The sequence below is a fragment of the Podarcis tiliguerta genome (genome assembly GCF_965153285.1).
Source record: "Podarcis tiliguerta genome assembly, chromosome: 14".
NCBI lineage: Eukaryota > Metazoa > Chordata > Lepidosauria > Squamata > Lacertidae > Podarcis > Podarcis tiliguerta.
This window is the reverse complement of record NC_139547.1, coordinates 2,622,080-2,644,941: the sequence shown is the minus strand read 5'-3', so window position 1 is coordinate 2,644,941 and position 22,862 is coordinate 2,622,080. Positions and strand designations below refer to the sequence as shown.

General features: G+C 45.1%; 2 protein-coding genes across 4 annotated transcripts in view; one reads left to right on the top strand and one right to left on the bottom strand.

Moving 5' to 3' along the window:
- Positions 1-5,871: 5,871 nt before the first annotated feature.
- MPHOSPH10 (M-phase phosphoprotein 10) lies at positions 5,872-17,567 on the bottom strand. 3 transcript variants are annotated; one of them, XM_083412784.1, is made up of 11 exons: positions 17,347-17,567; positions 15,166-15,844; positions 14,139-14,314; positions 13,344-13,524; positions 12,611-12,752; positions 11,755-11,822; positions 10,833-10,970; positions 9,777-9,887; positions 8,547-8,654; positions 7,316-7,543; positions 5,872-6,079 (listed from the first exon to the last, which is right to left on the bottom strand). In XM_083412784.1, the coding sequence occupies exons 1-11, from the start codon at positions 17,436-17,438 to the stop codon at positions 5,933-5,935; spliced, it is 2,070 nt and encodes a 689-aa protein (XP_083268910.1). In that variant the 5' UTR covers positions 17,439-17,567; the 3' UTR covers positions 5,872-5,932. The 3 variants fall into 3 exon arrangements, with proteins under 3 accessions (XP_083268910.1, XP_083268912.1, XP_083268911.1); XM_083412786.1 differs by having other exon boundaries at positions 14,172-14,314; XM_083412785.1 differs by having other exon boundaries at positions 14,139-14,311; positions 17,347-17,536.
- A 2,991-nt stretch (positions 17,568-20,558) lies between these two features.
- The window catches only part of MCEE (methylmalonyl-CoA epimerase), a 5,599-nt gene continuing 3,295 nt past the window's right edge, over positions 20,559-22,862 (top strand). Inside the window, exon 1 of the mRNA XM_083412588.1 lies at positions 20,559-20,709. Coding sequence (XP_083268714.1) covers positions 20,679-20,709 — 31 coding nt within the window. The 5' untranslated portion in view covers positions 20,559-20,678. The remainder of the gene's footprint in view (positions 20,710-22,862) is intronic.

The following is a 22,862-nucleotide window of genomic DNA, read 5'->3' as shown; positions in this document are numbered from 1 at the left end:
CTACCTTTGAATATCAGGACTGGGATATCCCCCTGCCTGTGGGCTGCCTAGAAGCACCTAGTTGATCACTGTGTGAAGCACGATGCTGGATGATCCTTTGGTCTGATGCAGCGGGACTCTTCTGATCTTTCTAAGCAAGGATTGAAATCCTATTGCTGTCCTTTGTTCTCTTGCTATTAATGCATGGCACCATGCAGTGTTCTGCAGGCAAGATTGGAGGGGGGGGGCAAGAGAAAAACTTTGAATAGCTGCTCCTCTGTCACACTAAATCAACTGAATTTACCTTCTTTTTCCATTAACTGTTGTGACCGTGCCCTCGATCACTCGCTTAAGTAGAGTCTTTTAATTTATTTTTCAGATAGTGACCTTAAGGCCTCTCTCTATTAGCCATAATTGTGGTCTCTTGCATTCGCTTGAAACTTTTTTTGAACGAATGCAGTTCTCCCCTCTATGTGACTTTAATTAACTGTGACAAATTCCGCCCAAAGCACATTTGCAAATAACACATAATTTATGAGGTCAGAGAAGAAGAAATATTTAGTGCCCTATTAAATCAACCGACAGGCATTTGTTTCAGGTACTTAATGGCATCATTTGATGGGCAGCCCACCCCCATCTTTCCCAACACTCTGCGGTAATGCATTTAGAGTACATACATTTCTTGGGAACCTTAAAAGGGGCAATTAAGGCAAACTATAGATCTGAAAGGTAATTTTGCAGGCAGGGAATGGGTGCCATGAATTCCCAAGCAATTTTGCCAAACTCCAACCTTAAGGTGGGATGACAGTGGAGTGGTTTAACCATCACAGCAGGATAGAAACACCAGCTGTGAGGGTTAATCAAATATCTATTATGGGATGGCTCTTTGGGGGAAGTTCTTTGCTCAGAGGTGCAGCAGCCACTGTTTCTCCCAGACATTTGCTGGAATCAAGAAGGCTTGTGAAAGAAAACAGGTTTTCAGGAGACGGGCCATCGCTCAGGGGTAGAGCATCTCCTGTATATGCAGAATAATAATAATAATATTTTTTTATTTATATCCCGCCCACCCCAGCCGAAGCCGGGCTCAGGGCGGCTAACAACAATAAAATAATACAACATTCTAAAATCATTCCATTATAAAATTTATTCAAATCAAATTGATGGCAACCATTGGGCTAGAGAAGGGGCTAGGTTCAAACCCCAGCATCTCTAGGTGGGGATGGGCCAGACTCCTACCTTGGCCAGCTTTGCAATCCCTCCTGGCCAGGCATGAACCTATGGTCCTGCCTGCTATAATTTTCAGAGCGCAGAATGGAGGGGACTGCTTATAAACAACATTGCATTTTACAGCAAACTAATTCTCAACAACCATATAAAGCAAGTCATTACTCTGAGCTAGATCTCACTCCACTCACCATGCAAATTTATTCCCAGGTCAGCCCGATAAATGCATATAGCCAAAGCACACTCCTTTTCACTGCTCGTGGTACAGTATGCTTTCGACAAGGGTTACACAGAGCCCAAAACAGATTTTGATAGATTGTAAGGATCCTGAGGATTCACAGAACAACTGGCTGCTTCCATGTGGGGTTACACTTTGCTTGTGGGGACTTCAGGGTTTTATTCGTTTTAGTGTCAGGAGCGTTCACATCCCACTGGCCTCTTCAAGCGTCTTACTTCAAACAGGAAGCTGGAGTGCCCGCCTACAAGCAAAGGCACTCAAAAGAAGGCTGAGGTATTTACTTCTAAGGACCTTTGCTACACGTGCACCACAAAAGTTCAAACAGCAGCACTGTTTGGAATCAGGTTTTACCAAGAGGGAATTTAACTGTCCTCTAGGAGTCAGAGTAGCAGCAGCAGCTAGACCAAAAATCAAAAGGATTACCATACATATTATATATGCAGGACTACAAAACGGCATATGGATACTATGAAGGCAGGCAGAGAAATCAACAAAAAGCAAGTAAAGCACAGCTATAGCGTTGGGAAAGGGATCTGCTGACATCTCTGACTGAGGCTCTGATGAAATGAATATAGTAATCAATGCCCAATATCCAAAAAGCTAACTGTGCCAGACTTCCCTTAAGATTGCAAAACATAGACCAGCCTACTACTGTTTAAAAAGTTGAAGAAAGTTCTTCATGGTGTCCCAGCACTGAAAGGGAGTGACATCTAGTCTGTTCCTCTGTGCAGGAAGTCCCAAGTTTAGCATCCCTGAAAGATGGCTGCCCAGCCTCTGCCTCAAGACTAGCAAGCAAGGGAGAGCCCACCACTCCACTAGGTAAATTTATCTCCTGTATATCAAGCCAATTAGATCTGTTCCTTCTCTCTGGGGCAGCAGCAAATGTATTGCTGCCCTCTTCTATGATGCCTGTGCGTGAATTTGTTTCATGTGTATAGATCAGTCCACGCTGACACTCATGATGCACAGAGTTTCTTTAAAGCCACAAACACCATCTATGGGCCAATAAAGCATGGGATATGCCCCCTATGCTCAGCAGACGGTACCACACTTCTAAAAGATAAAGAAGCTATTGCACTGCGCTGGAAAGAACATTACCAACATCTCCTTAACCGCAACTCCCCCATAGCTGCTGAGGTCCTCTCTCAAATTCCACAAAACCAAGTTAGAGATCAGCTTGCAGTATCTCCAAATCTGGGAGAGCTGTGTACAGCTACTAACCAAATGAAAAACAACAAAGACAGCAGACCTGATGGGATACCTGCCAAAATCTTCAAAGTGGGTGGAATTGAATTTAAACAACCACTTCACAAGCTCATCGGAAAAATCAGGGGGAAAGAAGAAATCCCAGCAGACTTTAGGGATGCCAAAATTATCAATCTCTTTTAAAAAGGTGACAGAACTGATTGCGGAAACTATCGAGGCATCTCTCTATTAGCTGCAGCTGGCAAAATTATTGCAAGGATCTTAGCCAACTGTCTCTTAACAATATCAGAGGTGACCCTTCCTGAATCCCAAAATGGTTTTCAGCCTTCTAGGGGAATAGTGGACATGATTTTCACCACTTGACAGCTTCAAGAAAAATGCAGAGCGCAAAACCAACCCCTGTATATGGTGTTTATTGACCTGACTAAATCGTAATGCCCTGTGGACTGTTCTTCTGAAAATTGGCTTCCCAGATAAATTTGTAAACATCATTCGGCTCCTCCATGATAATATGACAGCAACAATCACAGATAACAATGGCTCTCAAAATGAACCATTCACAGTGGGATCAGGTGTTAAACAGGGTTGTGTTATTGCACCAACTCTATTCATTATTTTCATTGCCATGATCCTACACTTTGTTGAAGGGAAACTCCCTACTGGAATAGAAATCATGTATCGAACAGATGGAAAGCTCTTCAATCTGCGAAGGCTGAAAGGAAAGAGTAAGGTTACCGTAACTTCCGTCATTGAGCTTCAGTATGCTGATGACAACGTAGTGTGCGCATGCTCAGAGAATGACCTCCAAACCATCCTAAATATCTTTGCAGAAGTTTATGAACAGCTTGGCCTATCACTCAACATCCAAAAAACCAAAGTGCTGCACCAACAAGTACAAAATAACCCCTCTGCAGCACCACAAATCCAACTCCATGGTGTAACGTTGGAAAATGTTGACCACTTTTCCTACCTGGGCAGCTATCTTTCCACAAGGGCCGAAATTGATGCCGAAATCCAGCATCACCTGAGCTCTGCGAGTGCAGTTTTCTCCTGTTTGAAGTGCAGTGTTTGAGTACCGGGACATTCGCAGGGAAACCAAAATGCTTGTTTACAAATCTATTGTACTACCAACCTTCCTGTGTGCTTGTGAAACATGGACCACTTATAAATGCCATCTCCAACTAAAAGATTCCACCAACGGTATCTCCGAAAAAATTTACACATTACTTGGGAAGACAGGGGAACTAATACCAGTGTACTGGAAGAAGCAAAGATCACCAGTGTTGAAGCAATGATTCTTCAACATCACCTTCATTGGACTGGTCATGTTGTGCCTGATCATCTTCCAAAGCAACTCTCTATTCTGAACTTAAAAATGGGAAGCATAATGCTGGTGATCAACAAAAGAGGTTTAAAGACTGTCTCAAGGCAAATCTTTAAAAAGGTAGTATAAACACCAACAATTGGGAAACACTGGCCTGCGAGTGCTCCAGTTGGAGAACAGCCTTTACCAAAGATGTCATGGACTTTGAAGACACTCAAACTCAGAACGCAAGGGAGAAAAGTGCTAAGAGGAAGGCACACTTGGCAAATCCACACCGTGATCAACTCCCGCCCGGAAACCAATGTCCCCACTGTGGAAAAACGTGTGGGTCCAGAATTGGCCTCCACTGTCACTTACGGACTCATTGTTAAAACCGTGTTTATGGAAAACAATCTTACTCGACAATGAGTGATCGCCAAAGAAGCAGCAGCCCTCTTTTATGTGGCAGCCCTGAGTAACTGAAGAGATGTTTCATGTCTCATTCCCCTGCTCATCTCAGTTCCTTCATAGTGTGTTTTCCAGGCTCCTGGCCATCTTCACTGCCCTCATCTGAAGTTGCTCATTTGTCTTTCTCTCCCCCCCCTTTTTTTTAGAAATCATTTTTATTGGTTTTAGAAATCCAAATAAACACAAACTAATAAAAGCATATCTATATAAAGAGATTCTCTGAATCTCAGGACTTCCCGCCATCTCCTCTGTGGGGTCTCATTTTAAACCTCTACAACTGCATATTCATCCATACTCCAATTTTTATATCAAACCATATTGTCCATAGTAATTTATACACTACAGGTGAATCAAAATCTTGCTCGTTTCCATCTGCTTACAGTGGTCTCCAAGGTAACTTATGAATTTTCCCCATTCTTTTATAGTTTTTATTCTCTTGGTTTCCAAGTTTTCCATCTCGGCTTTGCCACCTCGGCATAGTCCATCAACTTCTCTGGTAGGCGAAGTTGCTCATTTGTCTTTCATGCCTTGTCCATGAAGCCCAAAGGCAACACATGGAAGCAGGAGGCAGTACAACCCTGCTGGCCCTGCTCTCCGGTGTGTCAATCAGAAGCCGTGAAAAAAGAGCACTTGACTGTGCAAGATTCCTGACCACATACGTAGAGCATCTGCAGCCAAGTGTGGGTAGGGGCTTTACTCAACATTCCTGCCTACATGAAAATTTTGGCGGTGGAGTCAGGAGGGCAAATGATGTCCGGGGCTTGGCCCTCCTCCATGTGTTTACAATTCCAGAATGGAAGGAAAGTGCAAACTACAGTTTACACATCTGACTATAATGGCAAACTATGGTTTGTTATAAATTGAGGGAGTATTTAAAGTACCCAAATGCTTGTTTGTACAATGTGAAACTACAAATTGGAATTGCATGTCAACAAAGTTAGGGTCCCCTTAAAAATGGTGGGCATTAAAAAAGGTAAAAGATGCGTCTCTGTGTACATGAGCAAAAATAATGATTACAGTGGTACCTCTGGTTGCGAACAGGATCCGTTCTGGAGGCCCGTTCGCAACATGAAAAGAGTGCAACCTGAAGCACCGGATCTGCACAGGTGTGCAGTGCAATTTGGCACTTGTGCGCATGCGCGAAGTGCGATTTAGTGCTTGTGTGCATGCGCGAGCGGCGAAACCCGGAAGTAACCCTTTCCGGTACTTCCGGGTCGCTGCGGGACATAACCTGAAAGAACATAACATGAAGCAAACGTAACATGAGGTATGACTGTACCTGAAAGTGCCTGTGGGACAGTGGAGCCTGCCGTTTGATAATTACCAGCGTGCCTGTGTAACCCATGCCAAATGGCCTCTTTTAAGTGGGCTTGCTTTGAGTAATGGAAGAGTTATTTTCAATGTAACTTGTCCTTTTAAACAGCTTTATGCAAAGCAGGGAATAAAAACAGGCTTAAAATAGAAAAACAGAACCCTGGTTTTTAATTTATATAAAATACAACATGCATAATATATTACAGTTTCAGCTTCTGGGCAGAGAGTTCTCGTTTCTTAGGTTTCTTCTGGATTTTCTTTGCATCCTTAATTTGCATTTTTACTTGATCTTGCAGCTGAGAAAAGAAGGCTTGGGAGGACTTCAAAGCCTTGTCTTTGCCATCATCCTGTAGCAGAGCAACATTTATTTCAGAACAAATGGAAACATGCACATGTAAAGTAAAATAATGCCCCGCAGTTTCAGCCAATTAATTGTTCCAGCAGAATGCATAAGAGAAAGACCCCATTTGTATTCCGATTGATAACTAAATGGCAAACAGCAGCTGTTATGTTATGCAATCCCCTTTTTCTGGCAGCATAATAAATCCAGAGAGCGGAAGGGAGGCTTGGCGTTATCTACACTCTCATGCTTAATGCATGTTAATGAGAGATAAGCATGCAGCACTAGGAAAGCATCCCTTTATAATCAAGGACTAAGAGCAATGGGAGCCCCAGTGGAATTTTAAACATTATTCCTTCAAGTTACTCCACCATAATCACTCTATCCTTTAAAAAAGGTCTTATGTTTCACCAACAAAGCATAGCAGAAGGTAGGTTTGTTTGCCATAATATACTTCATTTAAACAATGCCCAAGTTGTTTTGCGGTTCCACTGGGCTGAAGGTGCAGAGAATTATCAGAAATCCATCTCAGATATCATATTCAGAATACTATTATACTTGTAACAGCAACACACCAGCCACCCGATGAGTGAAGGACCTGCCTTCTCTGGCATCGGCTTGCCTGCCTGCCTGGGTCCTGCTCCACCACTTTTCATCACCTCAGCACCACCACCTCAGAGCCTCATTACCCGACCTCCAGTTTGCCCATGATGCTGTTTTTTAGGATTTTTTTAATTTTAAAAAAAGGCTGCTGAGGTGTGTGTGTATATAGAGAATCAAGGGTGGATTTTTGTGTGACAGGATTGTCAGCTCAGTTTTGGTACTGAAAACAAATACCTGACCTGGGCTAAGCACGTGCTCAGAGGCACTCTGTTTAACTATTCCACCCCTACCCCATCCTCAAGCACTATTTTACACCTGGCTCCGCTGGGTGGATCTCAGCATTTCTAGCAAAAACAAACAACAAACTTGATCCTGCAAACCAAATATGCCTAATAAGCAAGTTGTAGTACATCAGCCTTTGCTCCCCCACCCCAGTTCCCTGCAGATGTTTTGTACGCTTGAAGTCCAAAACATCTGAAGGGAACCAGGATAGCCTAGGCAAACACACACCCACACCCACACCCATCCACCCACACACACCAAGTTCAGGAGCAGAACACACAAAGTCCTTGGACTAAAGTCTGCTTCTATAGAAAGAAGAATAGATTGATTTCTCCAGTTGTTTTTTTAGTAACCTTACCTTGAGCAAGGAGGTTCTACCTTCCTTGGTTAGCTTCTTCAGTTTCTCAGCCGAAGCCTTTTTGCTGAGTCTAGCCCCCGGCACCAAATTCTTCTCCAGGAGTTTTTGCCGCTTCTCCCTCTCCTTCAGCTTCAGGCGTTTAACAAGCTTCTTTTTCCTCCGTTCCCTTTTTTTGTCAGTGGGGTTTTTTTCAGCATTTGTTTTCACATCCCCACCTTTGTTCTTCTCCTAAAAATAAGAACAGACTGAGAGTGGGATCCAAAAGCAACACAGAAAACTCTCTTTCACACAAATATACAAAATCAAAGTACCAGCTATCAGGCTGCAGCTTTCCCCAAGCTGGCACCCCCCTCCACAATTCTCTGGCCTGCAACTCCCCCCAGCCCTGTCTTAGGTCTTCAGCAGCTCACTCTTTCTGCCTATGAATATTAGGCGGCTGAGTACACACCAGGGCTTTTTTCACCACTGCAGTCAAATTTTGGTACTCTGTCCCCAGTATGCTTCCCTGGCCCCTCCCTCTTTACCCTTTCTCCAGCCTTGTAAATAAGCCCACAACATTTACTAGCCTGCTGATGGACAGAATGAAACTGCAGGCAGTTTACCCAGAAGTCAGTCTCACTTTATTCAGGGGACTAATGCCTGGGTGGCAATGGTTAAGTCACCAGCAGCCAAGTTGGCATCAGCTCCACCACAGCCAGGCACAACACTACAGGAAAGGGACAAAAGGAGGAACTAGGCAGCTAGCCTCATGCAGGTGGCCAACAGAAGCAGTTCCTTCTCATCTGTGCACAATTTGTTGCCTACAGCTACCATGAAAATGCTTAAAAACAAGATTGCCCTTGTCTTCCAGAGGGACAAGGTGTGGGTGCATTTTTTTATTATGTTCCTGCTCTGGCTCCACTGTTGTGATTATGTTCATTGCATTTGATAAAAATGTGTAAGTTAGCTTTTTATCCGCTGCTTTGTACACTCAGGTAAGGTGAAAAAAACAGGACACAAGTGTCTAATATTAATAATAAACATTAAGATTCTGTTGAAAGAGCACGAGGGGGGAAAGCACCAGATTTTGAGAAAAACCTACATAAACCAAGCCAAATCAAACTGCATTTGTTTCCTCCAATTTCAGAGACCCTGAAATGAAACTGGGTTCCCAAGAATGGAGTGTACTTTGCTGCCCAGTAAATGATGGGCCAAGTGGAAAGCTACTGGGAGCTGTGAATTAGTGCCTTACCTTGATCTCTTCCGGTGCAAGGAGGGCAGCATCACTAACACTCACAGGTGCAACTTCTTCCATGGTTATTGCTGGGAGATTGGATACAATTTTAACCTCTGGGACAGGCTAAGGGAAATAGAAAAGGCTATGCACGTTAGATAACAGCGTTAAATGACTTCTACTGCAATCTTACACACACTTACCTGGGAGTAGACAAACCCTAACCCTAAAAGCCTGGTCTTCAATTCCATTAATCCAGGGAAGGGGCAGTTGTGGCTTTGTTGGTGGACTACAATTCCCAACATCCCTGAGCATTGGCCATGTTGCTGGAGGATGAGGGAGTCAAAAAAACGTTTGCAGGGCAAGAGGCTCCATATCCCAGAGTTAAGAAGTGATTCAGTTCCACTTAAGACAATGGGACTATATGGATTTGACAAGGCTCCCTATACTTCATAATGGTATAGTGGTTAGAAGACTGGACTAGGGCCTGGGAACCTGGATTCAAATCCCCACTCAGCCATGAAATTGGCTCTTAGCCTAACCTATGTTACTTAATACGTTGGGTAATTTCTTACAGCGACCATCCAGGAAGGCAGAGGGCATAACACCAAGTCTTAATTTTGTAAAAGTAACTATACACAAAGCCAAAATAATTAACTCCAAATAGTTTGCTTTCTGATGGTCTATTTTAATTCGTGAATATAGCCTGGAAAATCTCAAGGAATGGACACTAACCAACCAAAGACTTGCTCATACACAAAGAGGTTTACCCGCAATTTAGACATTGACTGGGTTTCAATCAGCTTTCTAGCAAGTTTTCTAGCAGGTGTATGTAAAGCAGTAACTTGCTTTTGAGAAGTTATAGGTAAGCCATAATCTATGGAAACTAGATGTGAAGATGGCAGAGTTAGCATTCTGTTACAGAGGTTTAAGAGCCAAACTTGTATTCCAGCCTGGACAGAAAGACAGGGACATGTGCAGCAGAAATACAAACAGGCATGGCCAGGAATATCTTTTTTTATTTGCTACAGCTTCTCTGTTGCTGTTACTATGTTATTAGGACAAAACAGGGGGAGTGTGAACCATGTATGCCACTTGAGATACTTGCAGGAAAGAGGATGTACACGTAATAACAAGGAAAAATATCTGGAGCATCCAGCTAGCGCAGAAAAACAGTTTTCAACCCTTTTCTACGAAGATGGTTTCTTATGCACAATCCTGCAAACAAAGTTGCATTACCATACTTACTGGTTTAGGTGTGAAGTGGAAATTAGAAAGGGCATCAAGTCTAAGGAAGAGCGAGTCCATCATTTTCTGTATTTCTGCATGCTCAGGTTTTTCTTCCTCTTCCGTTTTTTTCTGGATTAAGAGCAATGTGGGATTAGGCAAGAGCAACTTCCAAGCAAGATTTTTCACTCAAAAGAAAGCAAATGCTACCTTTGGCCTTTTAGAGGCCAGGAAAGGGGAAGTTTATTTATTTACTTTTAAATACACCCCCTTTTTTGGGGTCCCTAAGAGTTACCAATTTATAGGCTCACTCGCCCTTGGCTAAACCCAGATGCTATGGGCTTACTTCACAAAATACACAAGGTTAAAAAAAAAAATCTCCCCCCAAAACATTCCTAACTGCCAAATGGTGAGTTTTTCAAGTCCTGGTTTATATTTCAGAACAACAGATATTACAAGTTTCATCTGCATAATTCAGCTGCAAAGGAAACAAGAGACTATTTCAAATGGAATCAGCATTGAAGGGGAGGAAGGAGAAAACACAAAATGACTTGCACTTCCCTTCCCTCTGCTTATTTCTCAGGACCAAAATGGCTCCCTGGCAGCATCGTGCAGGGCCTAAATGATGCACTGTGGTGCAGGATCCTTCAAGAACGGGATTGCCATGGAATGTGAATTACAGAAAATTTCAAAAGCCCATTTTTAAAAAAATAAAAGAAACAAACAATTGATTTAGAAAGGCTTGGAAGAGTAGAGTTGCAGTTATGAGTTGAGAAGTTGAGAAGGAAGCCACATGGAAATTCTCCTCCTCCTCATCTTCCCTGACTCCTGGCCATGCCAGCTGGGACTGATGGGAACTGATGTCCCACAACACCTGGAGGATATCATGTTCCCCATTTCTGTCCTAAAAGCTTCTGCTCCTTTCAGGTCAGAGAAAACAAGGCTGAAGCTCTCAAGTGCCACAAAATGCAAACCATGTCAAGGGAAGCTCATTACTTCTACATCTGCCCTCTGCCACAGATAAAGTTGGACCCTCAAGCACCCTTAACAACCAATACAACCTCCCTCAAAAGGTACCTGATTAAGTTTCAAATATTCTTGCTCATAAATTTCTGCAAGACTCAGCTTGCTTTTCTCGTGATCCAGAGTCAGCCGCTTCTTATATTCATAGGGGTCTTCTTTCGGTTTTTCTTTACGAACCACATCGTCCCAAGCCTAAAACAAAGGTTTTTTAAAAAACACCACCACCACCACCACCACAGCTATATTAAAAACAATACAGAACCATGAGCAGCCTTTTCTGTAGGTAACAAGGAATTTAGCCATTCACATTCATTTGCCTTAACATTTCTATTCTGCCTTTTGTTTTAGAGAAGGGTAGTCAATGAGATTGCATTCTGCTTAAGAACTCAACAGTTGCAAATCGACACATCACAGAATACTAAATCTTACAAATGGATGGCTCTTTAAAGAAAAATGTTATAAGTTTTTGATGGCAGTCCTGAAGCAATGACTGGCTTCCCTGGGGAGGAGATTTCATAAAATGGGAGCCACAGTAGTGAAGACTCTGCACCCCATTATGTGGCAGAAGGCATTTTTTTGTGGCAACCTCTTAAACCGCAGAATTCCCTTCCCACAGAGCTGACTCTGAAACCTTCATTATGTAGCTTTCATCATTTACTGAAGAGGTGCCTCTTCAATCTAATTGATAACAATATAATAAGCAGATGGCAGACTCTTCACTTTGTAGGAGATATCACCTACAGTGGCTTCATACAGATATTCAATAGTAAGGGAGACAATAAGGAACTCCCAAGCATTTATCAGACCCTTCAAGAAGTGGGGGATACAGAAAGGGCATTGTTTAAAGCTTAAGCAACATTAGTTGTGTTCTTGTTCTTTTTCAATGTACATATTCAATGCAAATGTAAAATCTGCTGGGTTCCCTTTCCCATTCTCCCTCCAATAGCAATGAAGACATGAAAACAGATCTATTAACCTGATCTTTTATCCTTCTCTTGATAATCTCTTCAAGCTCCAGAGTTGTTTCTTCTGTGATCACAGGAGCTGAAAATAAAAAAGCAGCAAACTCAGGATTTTTTTTAAATGAAATGCATTTGTAAATAACCTTATGGGTTAAGAGCAGGCTCCTTTCTCTATTGCCAGCTGCCACTTGAAAAGACATGTAACCATTATCAATTCAGCAGCAGCACCCAAACCATAATGATCTGGGTGCACACAGGTACAGCTGTTTGAGGGCAGCAGTGTAACCAGAGATGATGCTGGCTGCAAATGCAGAGGAGCTCCTGGGACAGACTAGGATCAGTCTCTGCTTGAGACTGGGAGACATACACAATTAATGTCCCCCTTAGCCATGGCCTGACCTATTCTGCATCATGCCAAGAACCATGGATGGAAAGCAGAGGGTCTGGGAAGAGGTTGCCCACCTTAGAAGGTTGATTTCATAGTTTGCAGCTATTTAAGGTACGAAATTACAGTATGTCTCCATAAAACATAAGCCTGGAGGCTTATAAAAATTCCAGGAAGAGGAAAAAGACAAAGGTCTGGCGCTACTCTTGCTCATGCAGAAGCGCTGTTTGTAAGAGTGGGTGCCCCCGTGCTACAGCTATATAAAAGGTTACCAGAATCTGCATGACTGCAGAAGGAAATGGCATAGCTGCCACAAAGAAGTGCCAGTGCCTCTACATCAGTGACTTCTCCTGGCCCAGAGCTCATCAGCACCCCCAACATAGTTCCCAGCTCTTCATGCAGGGGGTCACCTGCTGCTGCTGCTGCGAGCCCTGCCCTATAAGGAACATTTAAGTGAAAGCGCTGCTATAAAGTGCAAGGTTTACCCATTTTGACTGCATGGTCAAAAATAACCATTTCCTCCAGAAGGCTGTTCTCAGGCCGCTTTTGTCCCGTCACTTCACCTCTCAGCTGCCAAGGCTTCTCCATCAGCAGTTCCTTTTCTAGTGATTTAATTTTTTCGCTCATCTGCAAAAAAAGGAAAAAGTTCTGAAGGCACTTTGTTTCCCATGGCTTCAATCCCACTTTCTTTCCCTTGGCTTCAATCTTACATGTTTACTTAAGGACCTTCACAGAAGGACAGTTGATATCCCCTTCTCCCACTGCAGCCACCTGTGACCTTCCCCCCACCCACTCACTTGAAAACGACTCTCTAGAGAGTCTAGGGAACCTCCTAAAAATGTCAAATGGAGGGGTGGGGGCTGCTGTCGGAAGGAGGAAAAGAAGAGAAACTTCCATTCTGTGAACTTCCTTATCTTAGGCTCCAAGATCAATTTTGGGTGATGCCACCCCCCTTTCCCCATCAGTCTCCTGCACCCCATCCCCCAATGTTCAGGAGCCCCAATCCTACAAAACGATTTTTAGGATGCATGGGGTCTGCCAGAGGCAAGAGGAAACAGGAAACTTTCCTTCTGTAAACCTCCTTAAGTTAACTTATCTTAGGATCCCAAACACTGCCTTATTCTCTTTTCTGTTTGTTATTTTTTGTTATAAACATGCTAGTTTCAGATGGCATGAGGTAAACGCATTTGGTTTGGTGGGATGCAACAGAAAGTTTACCTTTTCCTGTCTTTTCTCAAAGGACGACTTTGTTTCAGCGGAACTATTTCTCTTTGCCTGTAACATATCTATCTCCTCTTCTGTGTCACTGTCATTTGGCAAGCTGAACGTCACTCGTTTAGAAGGATCTTTGCTTTTTTCATTCCCTCCTTTCTGTTTGATTTCATCCATTTCCTCAGCTCTGTAGTTAAACAGCATTACATGAAAAAGAGACCTTTAAAGGACTTTCATTAAGCTTTTGATTCATTCATAAACACATGAGCCTGCCGGGACACCACACAAAAGTGCCCTGAGGAAAGTATCCATTCACAAAACATTCTGGACACGTCTGCAAACTGGAAAACCTGTCATGGACACTACACACACACACACAGAGAGAGAGAGAGAGAGAGAGAGAGAGAGAGAGAGAGAGAAGCCTATTCTGCTGGCTACAAGAGAAGGCTTATTTCAAACCTAATTTGGGGATCAGAGTGAGGAAAGAAGAGCCATGTGGGAACCAGGGAAGGCCTTAATGAGTATGTCTCCAGACACCATGTTGATGACCCTGTTACTATTCATACATGACTCTGCAAGCAGTATAGCTCTCCAGATAGGAAATATGCTATTGTATTGACAACACAACAATATTTATCTCCTCACAGAAGATTACCTCTGCTCCCCAAAATGCAATTCTACGCACACTTACCAGAGAGAAAACGACACTGAGTACAAAGAAACTAACATCTGAGTAAACATGCACTGGTCATTTCATTTTATTATCCACTTAGCACTGCCCTCAAAATATCAGCCACATACTCATCATCTATGTCGCCTTCTTCCTCTTCTTCCTCATCATCTATGTCGCCTTCTTCCTCTTCTCCCTCAATCTGGTCACTGTCACTATCCTTGTGTTCACTTGTGAAGTCTTCATAATCACCCACAGGATCAAAGTAGTCCTGATATTTAAGATCACGAGCACTTTTGATGATCTGCTGGGAAGAAGAGGAGGGAAACCAGCAAGAGGTTACAAAGAGGCTCCTGAAGTTTCAACGTAACATTTGAACAAGATAAATGAGTAAAGGGGCTATATTAAATAGTCAGGCTTATTAAATAAACTGGATAGCTTACAGTTTTTTCCTGAAGAAGCATGAACCAAAGTCTTAAAATATTTTATTAACAATCAATTCTATTTTCAGGACCTGCAAGCATGGATGTGGCCAAAGTGACCCATGTGATTTAAAGTTAAAAAGTACTTTGAGAATATTCTTCAACATGTTCTCATACATCGCTTTTCTTCCTACTCTGCTTTCAGATGCCTCAGGGATTCAGATACACCTTTGCTCCAGCTAGAGCAATGAAAAGTTCAGCTGCCATTTTGCTGTTCTCCATTTAGTCCATTCTTAGTGGCAGTCAATGCAAATTGTGAGTCCTTTTCCAATTAACGAACACAATGCAAATAGTTAGCCTGTTATTTACCGACAGTTACAGGCAGCATGTGAGAAGGTAACTTTTCAAAAATACAAGATGGGAAGTTCTCTGATATATGGACTCCTTATACAGATCTATTACTTGAACGTTTGAGCAATGAATGGGTTGATCTGAACCACCAGCTCCCTCACTACTTCCCTGCTCTTACCCCTTACTTGTACACATGGAGCATGTTGTCTTGATTTATTATGGTTTTCTTTGTATTGTTATTATGATTATGTCTGTAATGTTCAACTGCATTTGTTTCCACAAAATGCTATTAATAAAAAAGACAGTTGCGTTATGAAGTCATTACTAAACCCTCTGAGTGTTTAGCTTTTAACATATGATGTTTTACACCTTTTTATGCAGTTACCTTCGTTTTGGAGTCTCCAAATTCCTCTTCATCCTCACTCTCATCATCTTCAGAAAAAATGTCCTCAAAGTAATTTATTCCTTCTTCTTCATCATCATCACCCTTCTCTCCGATTTGTCTTTTCTCCACTGCATCCAAACAAGCCTCCATCTCAGCCAGTTTGAAAAATCTGTCATCCACTATGGACTTTTCTCCTGTTTTTTTCACAGTGCTTTTTGATGTTCGGGTTTGCTGCTCCAACTTATCAATGTCAAAGTCCATATTGGAATCATTGTCACTAAATGCATCGTCTTCCATGGTCCCAAGCCGATTTCTCTTTCCTTCAAGCTCACTTTCCTCTTCAAGATGACCATTGTTGAAATCTGCCTCTACTTCCATCTGGTCCTCATTACCCGCCTGATCCTCATTGTCTTCTGAGTCAGAACCATCCTTGTCTGAAGCTGGAAGAAGGCATAGATCCTCCTCTCCCTCCACATCTCTAGCAACAGCTCTCTTGAAGTAGCCTAGAACTGCATTATTCTGGAGTTCTAGCTGTTGCCAAATCTGCTCTTCATCAAAGTTCTCTATCACCAGTTCCTTTAAAGGACTTCCAGAAATAACATCAGCTCCAAGCATCTTGTGGAAATCGTATAATGTTTTTGTTAGAGAGATGAAATCATCTGCAAGTCCATCCTGAATGCTGGAGTCAAAAAAAATTGTAAGACATCGTGCATGTTAAAAGTCATAAAGTTTAGGTCTTTGTCAGATCAAGATGCAGAAACAGGAAAAGTATGTGAATATACAGGCATATCTCAGCGATATTGCAGGTTCAGTTCCAGACCACCACAGAAAACCAAATATCTCAATAAAGCAAGTCACACAAATTTACACTATATTGTAGTCTATTAAGCCAGGTCCCCATGGCTGCAGGGGTGGGAGGGGGAAAACCTGGCCCCAGCCCTAGCCAGCTCCACTCCTGTGGCCAGAAGGGGGGCAGCAGCAGGGGAGTCGGAGGCTGGACTGCATGCAGCTGCGCCCATGTCCTCATAAGGAGCAATATCTGCAGAATAAAATTAGGCATGCTTATATATACCATTACTGCTGGTACAGAATGCACGCAAGTTGGCCATGCAACATCAGTTCTGAACAAACTGCAGTTTGCTAATACACTAACAATACTCAAGGTTTTGAGGTTAATGCAGAAAGCCTTCAATGCCATGGGTCCCCAAAACTCAAAGGAGAACTTCTCCCTGTATCTACCACACCGTGCTTTGAGATCTGCTGAAGAAGCCCTTCTAAATGGTCCATCTGACAGGCACTGTCCCTTGTCCGCCTTCCTAGTGGTGACACCCCCCCTGTGGAAACCCCCATGGCTACAGTACTGAGGATAGTCTTCCAAGATCCAAAGCAAAGTTACCTGGACTGCTGTTTGATGCTTAAAAACATTCTCTCTCCTCCTCCTCCTCTCTCTGTATACACATGTAACACTCTGTGTGTGTGTGTACAGTGCCAGATTTAAGGTGATGTGGCTGGTTCCAACGTAAAGGTTGGCCCCTCCAAGCCAAGGGGGTGCAAAATAATAATAATAATAATAATAATAATTTTTTAAAAAACACCCCTATTTATGGGTACCTACTGAGATCCATTTTAAAACAACTGTACCAAAATGAATTATGATTCTGTTGTGAAAATAAGAAATATTTTTGGGAGGGCGCCAAATTTTGTCTTCGCTGAGGGCACCCTATTATCCAAGTCTGCCCCTGGTGTGAGGTGGGTGGCTCTTAAGTCGTTGCTGGACTCCCCTGCCCCAGATAGCGGTGCCAACCATCTGGGATGGAGGGAATTGTAGCCCAGCAACGACCTACAGCCTGGACGACCACAGGCTCCCCCCGCCTGGAATTACCCCCTATAATGCCTGTAACCCCCCACAGAAAGGGAGAGGGCAATATCCCGCGCGAGGCGTCCTCGAGAGGAAGCCTTCCTGCGGCGCCCGGGGCCAGCATGGCGGGGGGTGGGCTAGATGCCCCTCGGGGGTCCCTTCCAACTCTACGATTCTCTGTTTCCATGAAACCAACTAACTCAAGGGTCTCAGTGGGGCCGACTCTCGCCGGGCATCACTCGCCCGCGTGCTTCGGGATGCTGAAGACACGCGTTCTACTTTTTCCAAAATGGCCATAACGTGAGCACGCGCGCCCGCTTTACCTGAGGAACCGCTCGGGGTGGGCCGTGGCGGCGCCCAGTCTCTCCAAGGCGGCGCCCAGCCTTCCGCCCGCAGCCAGCGCCGCGCCCGCCATGTCCTCGTCTTCTTCCTCGCCGCCTCCGCTACGCCGCCCGGCCCGGCCGCCTCCCTCCGCCCGGCGAGGAAGTTCCGCCTCTCGGTCGAGCGCAGAAGGTTCCGCGTGCGGGGAAGGAGAAGGCGGCGGCCCCGGCGGCGCCCAGGCGGCTGAGCTCCGCCTTCCTCGGGGCCGAGAGACCAAGAGCTCGGGGCGGAGGAGGCCGCGGCGGCCTCTTCTCGCGGGGCGAGGCTGCAGCGCCGTCGGGGACACACGCGGAGAGAGACACCATTTATTTCATCAAAGCCACACGCCTCTTGATTGCTACGCGGTTTAAAAAGAGAATAAAACAATAAAATGATCAGTTTAAAAACAACAAGAGAAGACAAGAATCATTTGAAGCATAAAGCATGGGGAAAGGGGCCCCAGAGGACAAATAGTCCAGCCCCCAGAAATGCAGGATTCTCCACGCGATCCTGCGTGCCAGGGAGCCATCTGCGAGGGACGGAAAACAGATGGCAACATAAATCCTCTTAGCACTCTAAGTCCTTTTAAATGTGTTTGTGGAAGGGGGAGTTGGGGGTTTGATTTCTGGTTCTTTTGTATTTTTATGCTGTGAAATAAAATTAAAACTTAACTGTTTAGATATACACACACACCGCTTTCCTCCATGGAGCTCAAGGTGGTGTACATAACCCCCACTTCATCCCCGCAGACAACCCCATGAGCCACACTGCTCTTTGCATGCCTACTCAGGAGTAAGCTCCATTGATTTCAAGCAGGACTTGCTCCCAGTTAAGTGTGCACGGGATTATACCAGTTGGTGGTTCCAGCCCACCCAGGGTTGGCTCTGGGCAGGATTCCTGCATTGCAGAGGGTTGGACTAGATGACCCTTGGGATCCCTCCCAACTCCACATTCTGAGCTAATGCATCCCAGGGGTGGGGAGCGGGGGCAGGGTGCCCTCCAGATGGTGACGGACTGCATCTTCCAATATGACCGTTGGACATGCTGGCTGGGGCTGTTGGTACCTAGAATCCAACAGGATCCGAAAGAGGACTAGTTTTAAATTCCTGGTGCATGCAGAGCATGCAGGCCAAGCATCATTTTATGCAACTCTATCATGTCTCCTGGGACGTGGGTGGTGCTGTGGTGTAAACCTCTCAGCTTTGGGCTTGCTGATCGGAAGGTCGGTGGTTCGAATCTCCGCGACAGGGTGAGCTCCTCTTGTTCGGTCCCAGCTCCTGCCAACCTAGCAGTTCGAAAGCACATCAAAATGTGAGTAGTTCAACAGGTACCGCTCCGGCGGGAAGGTTTCCATGCGCTGCTCTGGTTCGCCAGAAGCAGCTTAGTCATGCTGACCACATGACCCAGAAAAACTGTCTGTGGACAAACATTGGCTCCCTCAGCCAGTAAAGCGACATGAGTGCAGCAACCCGAGTTGTTCACGACTGGACTTAACTGTCAGGGGTCCTTTACCTTTGCCTTTATCATGTCTCCAGCTAGGAGTTGTTTCTTTTTGCTTTGCCTTATGTCTTATCAATTAAAAAAACTCAGTGTGGCATGAGCAATTTTTTATTCTGAAAGTGTGTCCCAGAGAAAATAGTTTGAGAAGCACTGATCTAGTGTATGATGGCCGGACACTTGGTTTCTGCTGCCCCTCCCGACCTTCTGCAGCCTTCAACGTGCCCTGAAAATCTACTCCAGAGAAGTGGGGGCACACATCCCCAGCAGTATAGCCTGGGGGCTTAATGACAGTTGAGGAGGGCAACATGTACAGTGGGAAGCATCTTGCCTTTAAGGTGCCCAAGGGTCTCTTAGTGTGCTTGCAGCAACAGACTAACATGCCTATCCTTCTGCAGCTTAATATTAAGGCCACAGGTGATCCAGGGTCTTTAGTCCCAAGCATCTGGTATTCAGAGGTAGACTGCATCTGCAGATAGAGGCTTACTCTCTGTTTGGTAAAGCACCAAAGTACATACATTTAATAAATACTACTACTACTACTACTACTACTACTAATAATAATAATAATAATTTATTATTTATACCCTGCCCATCTGGCAGGGTTTTCCCAGCCACTCTGGGCTAAACAGGACTGCCTTCAGATGTCTTGTAAAAGTCAGATAGTTGTTTATTTCCTTGACATCTGACGGGAGGGCATTCCACAGGGCGGGTGCCACCACCAAGAAGGCCCTCTGCCTGGTTCCCTGTAACTTTGCTTCTCGCAGTGAGGGAACCACCAGAAGGCCCGCAGAGCTGCACCTCCGTGTCCGGGCTGGACGATAGGCGTGGAGACACTCCTTCAGGTATACTGGGCTGAGACCGTTTAGGACTTTAAAGTTCAGCATCGACACTTTGAATTGTGCTCGGAAATGTCCTGGGAGCCAGTGTAGGTCTTTCAGGACCGGTGTTATGTGGTCTTGGTGGCCGCTCCCAGTCACCAGTCTAGCTGCCTCATTCTGGATTTCTACAGTTTTATTTGTATGCTGCCTTCCGTAGTTCAACCCCTGCTCAAGGCAGCTTACAACATGAAAAACACGCGTAACTACAACATAACAAACATAGTCATAAACAATAAATAAAATGCACATAATAATAAATACCCAGCCCAACTGAGTGGTGCTGGTGGTGCTGCCTTGGATGTCAGAGTCAGGTAGAGCCTACCTTGTAGGGAGGTTTGATCATGGGTAGGCAAACTAAGGCCCAGGGGCCGGATGCAGCCCAATCGCCTTCTCAATCCGGCCCGCGGATGAGTAGAATGTGTGCTTTTATTTAAAATGCACCTCTGGGTTATTTGTGGGGCATAGGAATTCGTTCATTTCCCCACCCAAAATAGAGTCCGGCCCCCACAAGGTCTGAGGGCCAGTGGGGGGGGGGAAGTTTGCTGACCCCTGGGTTTGATCCTTTATGCTTCTTTTAAACACACACACACCAGATGTTGGGCACAAACTAGGGAAGGATGTTGGATTTAGCTCTGACTTTCGAGCTTCTTAGACTGGAAGTCTCCCCTCCCCTTTGAGTCAAACGGGAGTATTTGGCTAAAGCCATTAGAAAAAAGGGTCGCGCTAGGACCGCGCGGCGGCTCCTTTCTGCCCCTCTTCCCGGCGAAGGCCGCCTCGCCATCTTTTCGCGAGCGCCGCTTCTCTTACCTTTTTGAGCCTGCGGCGGTGCCGTTGCCAGCGCTCTCCCGCCTTCGCTCTGGCTTCATGGAAGCGGGTTCTCCGTTACAGCTGCTCTGCCCGGCGTGCCAGGTTCAAAGATGGCGGCCCTCTCGCGCCCCCTGACAGCAGGTAGGGGTTCCCAGGCTCCGGGGGAGGCGGGGCTCCGAGGAGGAGACCCCTGTGGGGCGGGGCGGGGGGGGGGCAGGCCGCACTTTGCAGGCGACGAGGGGAGGCACCTGGAGAGAAGCTTTGCTTTGCACACCTTGATTTGTCCCTCTTTTTGCAGCCTCCTGGAGAAGGCAAGGTCTCTTCCATTAGGTCCCGCCAAGGCGACGTCTGCACCACGCATTTAAGGCGCCGTGATGCCGCTTTAAACAGGCCTGGCTCCCCCGCCAAGAAATATGGGAGCTGTAGTTTGTTAGAGGGGAAGAGGGTTGTTAGGAGACACCCCGAGCTACAATTCCGAGAGTGGATTAACAACCACAGAATAATAGAATTGGAGAGTAGAGTTGGAAGGGACCCAAGGGTCATCTAGTCCAACCCCCTGCAATGCAGGAATCTCGGCTAAAGCAACCATGACAGATGGCCACCCAAGCTTTGCTCCAAGGAAGCAGAGTTCACAACCTCCTGAGAGAATCCATTCCAAACAGCTCATACTGTCAGAAAGTTTTTCCTGATGTTTAGTCGGAATCTTCTTTCTTGTAATTTGAACCCATTGGTCCAAGTTCTACCCTCTGAAGTAGGGGAAAACAAGCTTGCTCCTTTAGTACCCTTGGGTGCAGCTCACCAGGCCCTGGAGCTAGGTGTTCCCTGACCACCTCTCTTGCTGCTTTGGGCTGCAGCTCCTCCTTGCATCATTTATTCTGTTGTTGCCAGATTGGGCACTGCTTTCCTTTTGGGGGAAGGTGAGTTCCCTGGGGAACTCTGGGAAGGGGAATAGGGGAGTCAGCACAGTTCCCAGCATTCTTTGGGAGAAGCCACAACTGTTTCAGTGGCATTATACTAGGGATACTAGGATCTAGGGGTTTTAGTACAACACCAGAAGCTTGACATGAGTCCACAGTGTGATGCAGCGGGGGGGGGGGGGGGGGAGCTAAGGCTATTCAAGGCTGCATCAAGAGAAGTATCCAGATCAAGGGAAGTAATAGTCCCACGCTATTCTGCCTTGGTCAGACCACACCTGGAATCCTGTGTCCAATTTGGGGCACCACAATTTGAGAAGGATGTTGACAAGCTGGAACGTGTGCAGGGGAGGGCAACTTTAGGATGATCAAGGGTCTGGAAGTCATGTCTTATGAGGAACTGTTGAAGGAGCTGGGTATGTTTATCTTGGAAAAGAGGACACCAGGAGGACTAATAGATTCAAATTACGGTACAAGGAAGGAGATCCTGACTGAACGTTAAAAGAACTTTCTGACGGTAAGAGTGGAACGGACTCCCTGGGAAGCTGGTGGTCTCTTTACTGGAGGTTTTTAAGCAGTGGTCAGACGACCATCTATCTTAGATTCTTTAGCTGTGATTCTGGCATTGGAGGGGGTTGGACTGGATGACCCTTGGGGGTCCCTTCCAACCCTACAATTCTATGATTTTGCCTTGAATTTCTTTTTTTTAAAAAATATTTTTTATTAACAAACCAATCAAATCACATTAGTTCCAAATTACAAAGCCAAATTTTAAATTTTTGTTGGGGGTACCGATTTTGCCTTGAATTTCTATAGATAATGACTGCGAGTGTGTGTGCTGCCGGGGTGCCCATGGGGGAACTAGCAAGTGCCGCACCTTCCACCACTAATTGAGAAAGCTTTCACTATGCATTGAAAATGGGACACTTGGGAACTCTCCAGAAGAAACAGAACGGAGAACACAAGAGCAAATGCCAAAGCATTCTAGGGAGTAGCCTTCTTTCTCTTCAAGTGTTAATACCAAATGCTCATTGTTTTGCTTATGAGGAGGAAAAGGTAGAGAAAGGAGAAGTCCTGGATGCTAAGATCCAAGTGTGGGGCAAGTACTCTTTGATGAGAAAACCACAGGGGAGATTTAAAGTTACAAAATATGCAGCAAAGTAAGGGGTGGAAATATAGGCTGTTAGACCTTTAAAATAAGGTTAACCATAATACTAAGCAAACGAAAGAACCAGAGTCTGCTTCATTTGTGGCACCTGAGACAAGAGCTCTGGTGGAAAGCGGAGTGCCGGTCCTGTATTATTACCGGAGCTGGTACTAATGTTCAGGAAATGCCCAGATAAGCAGGTGCATTTTTAGTTGCTGGCAGAAGCACCCCAC

What these genes read in the sequence shown, in the direction of transcription:
- MPHOSPH10 (XM_083412784.1), bottom strand. Translation starts at nt 17,438, where the DNA reads ATGGCGGGCGCGGCGCTGGCTGCGGGCGGAAGGCTGGGCGCCGCCTTG. An exon ending in TCCACTTCACACCTAAACCA is followed by an intron (nt 8,655 to 9,776) that starts GTAAGTATGGTA and finishes TATTTCCCTTAG; the next exon opens with CCTGTCCCAGAGGTTAAAAT. An exon ending in TTGCACCGGAAGAGATCAAG is followed by an intron (nt 7,544 to 8,546) that starts GTAAGGCACTAA and finishes TCTTATTTTTAG; the next exon opens with GAGAAGAACAAAGGTGGGGA.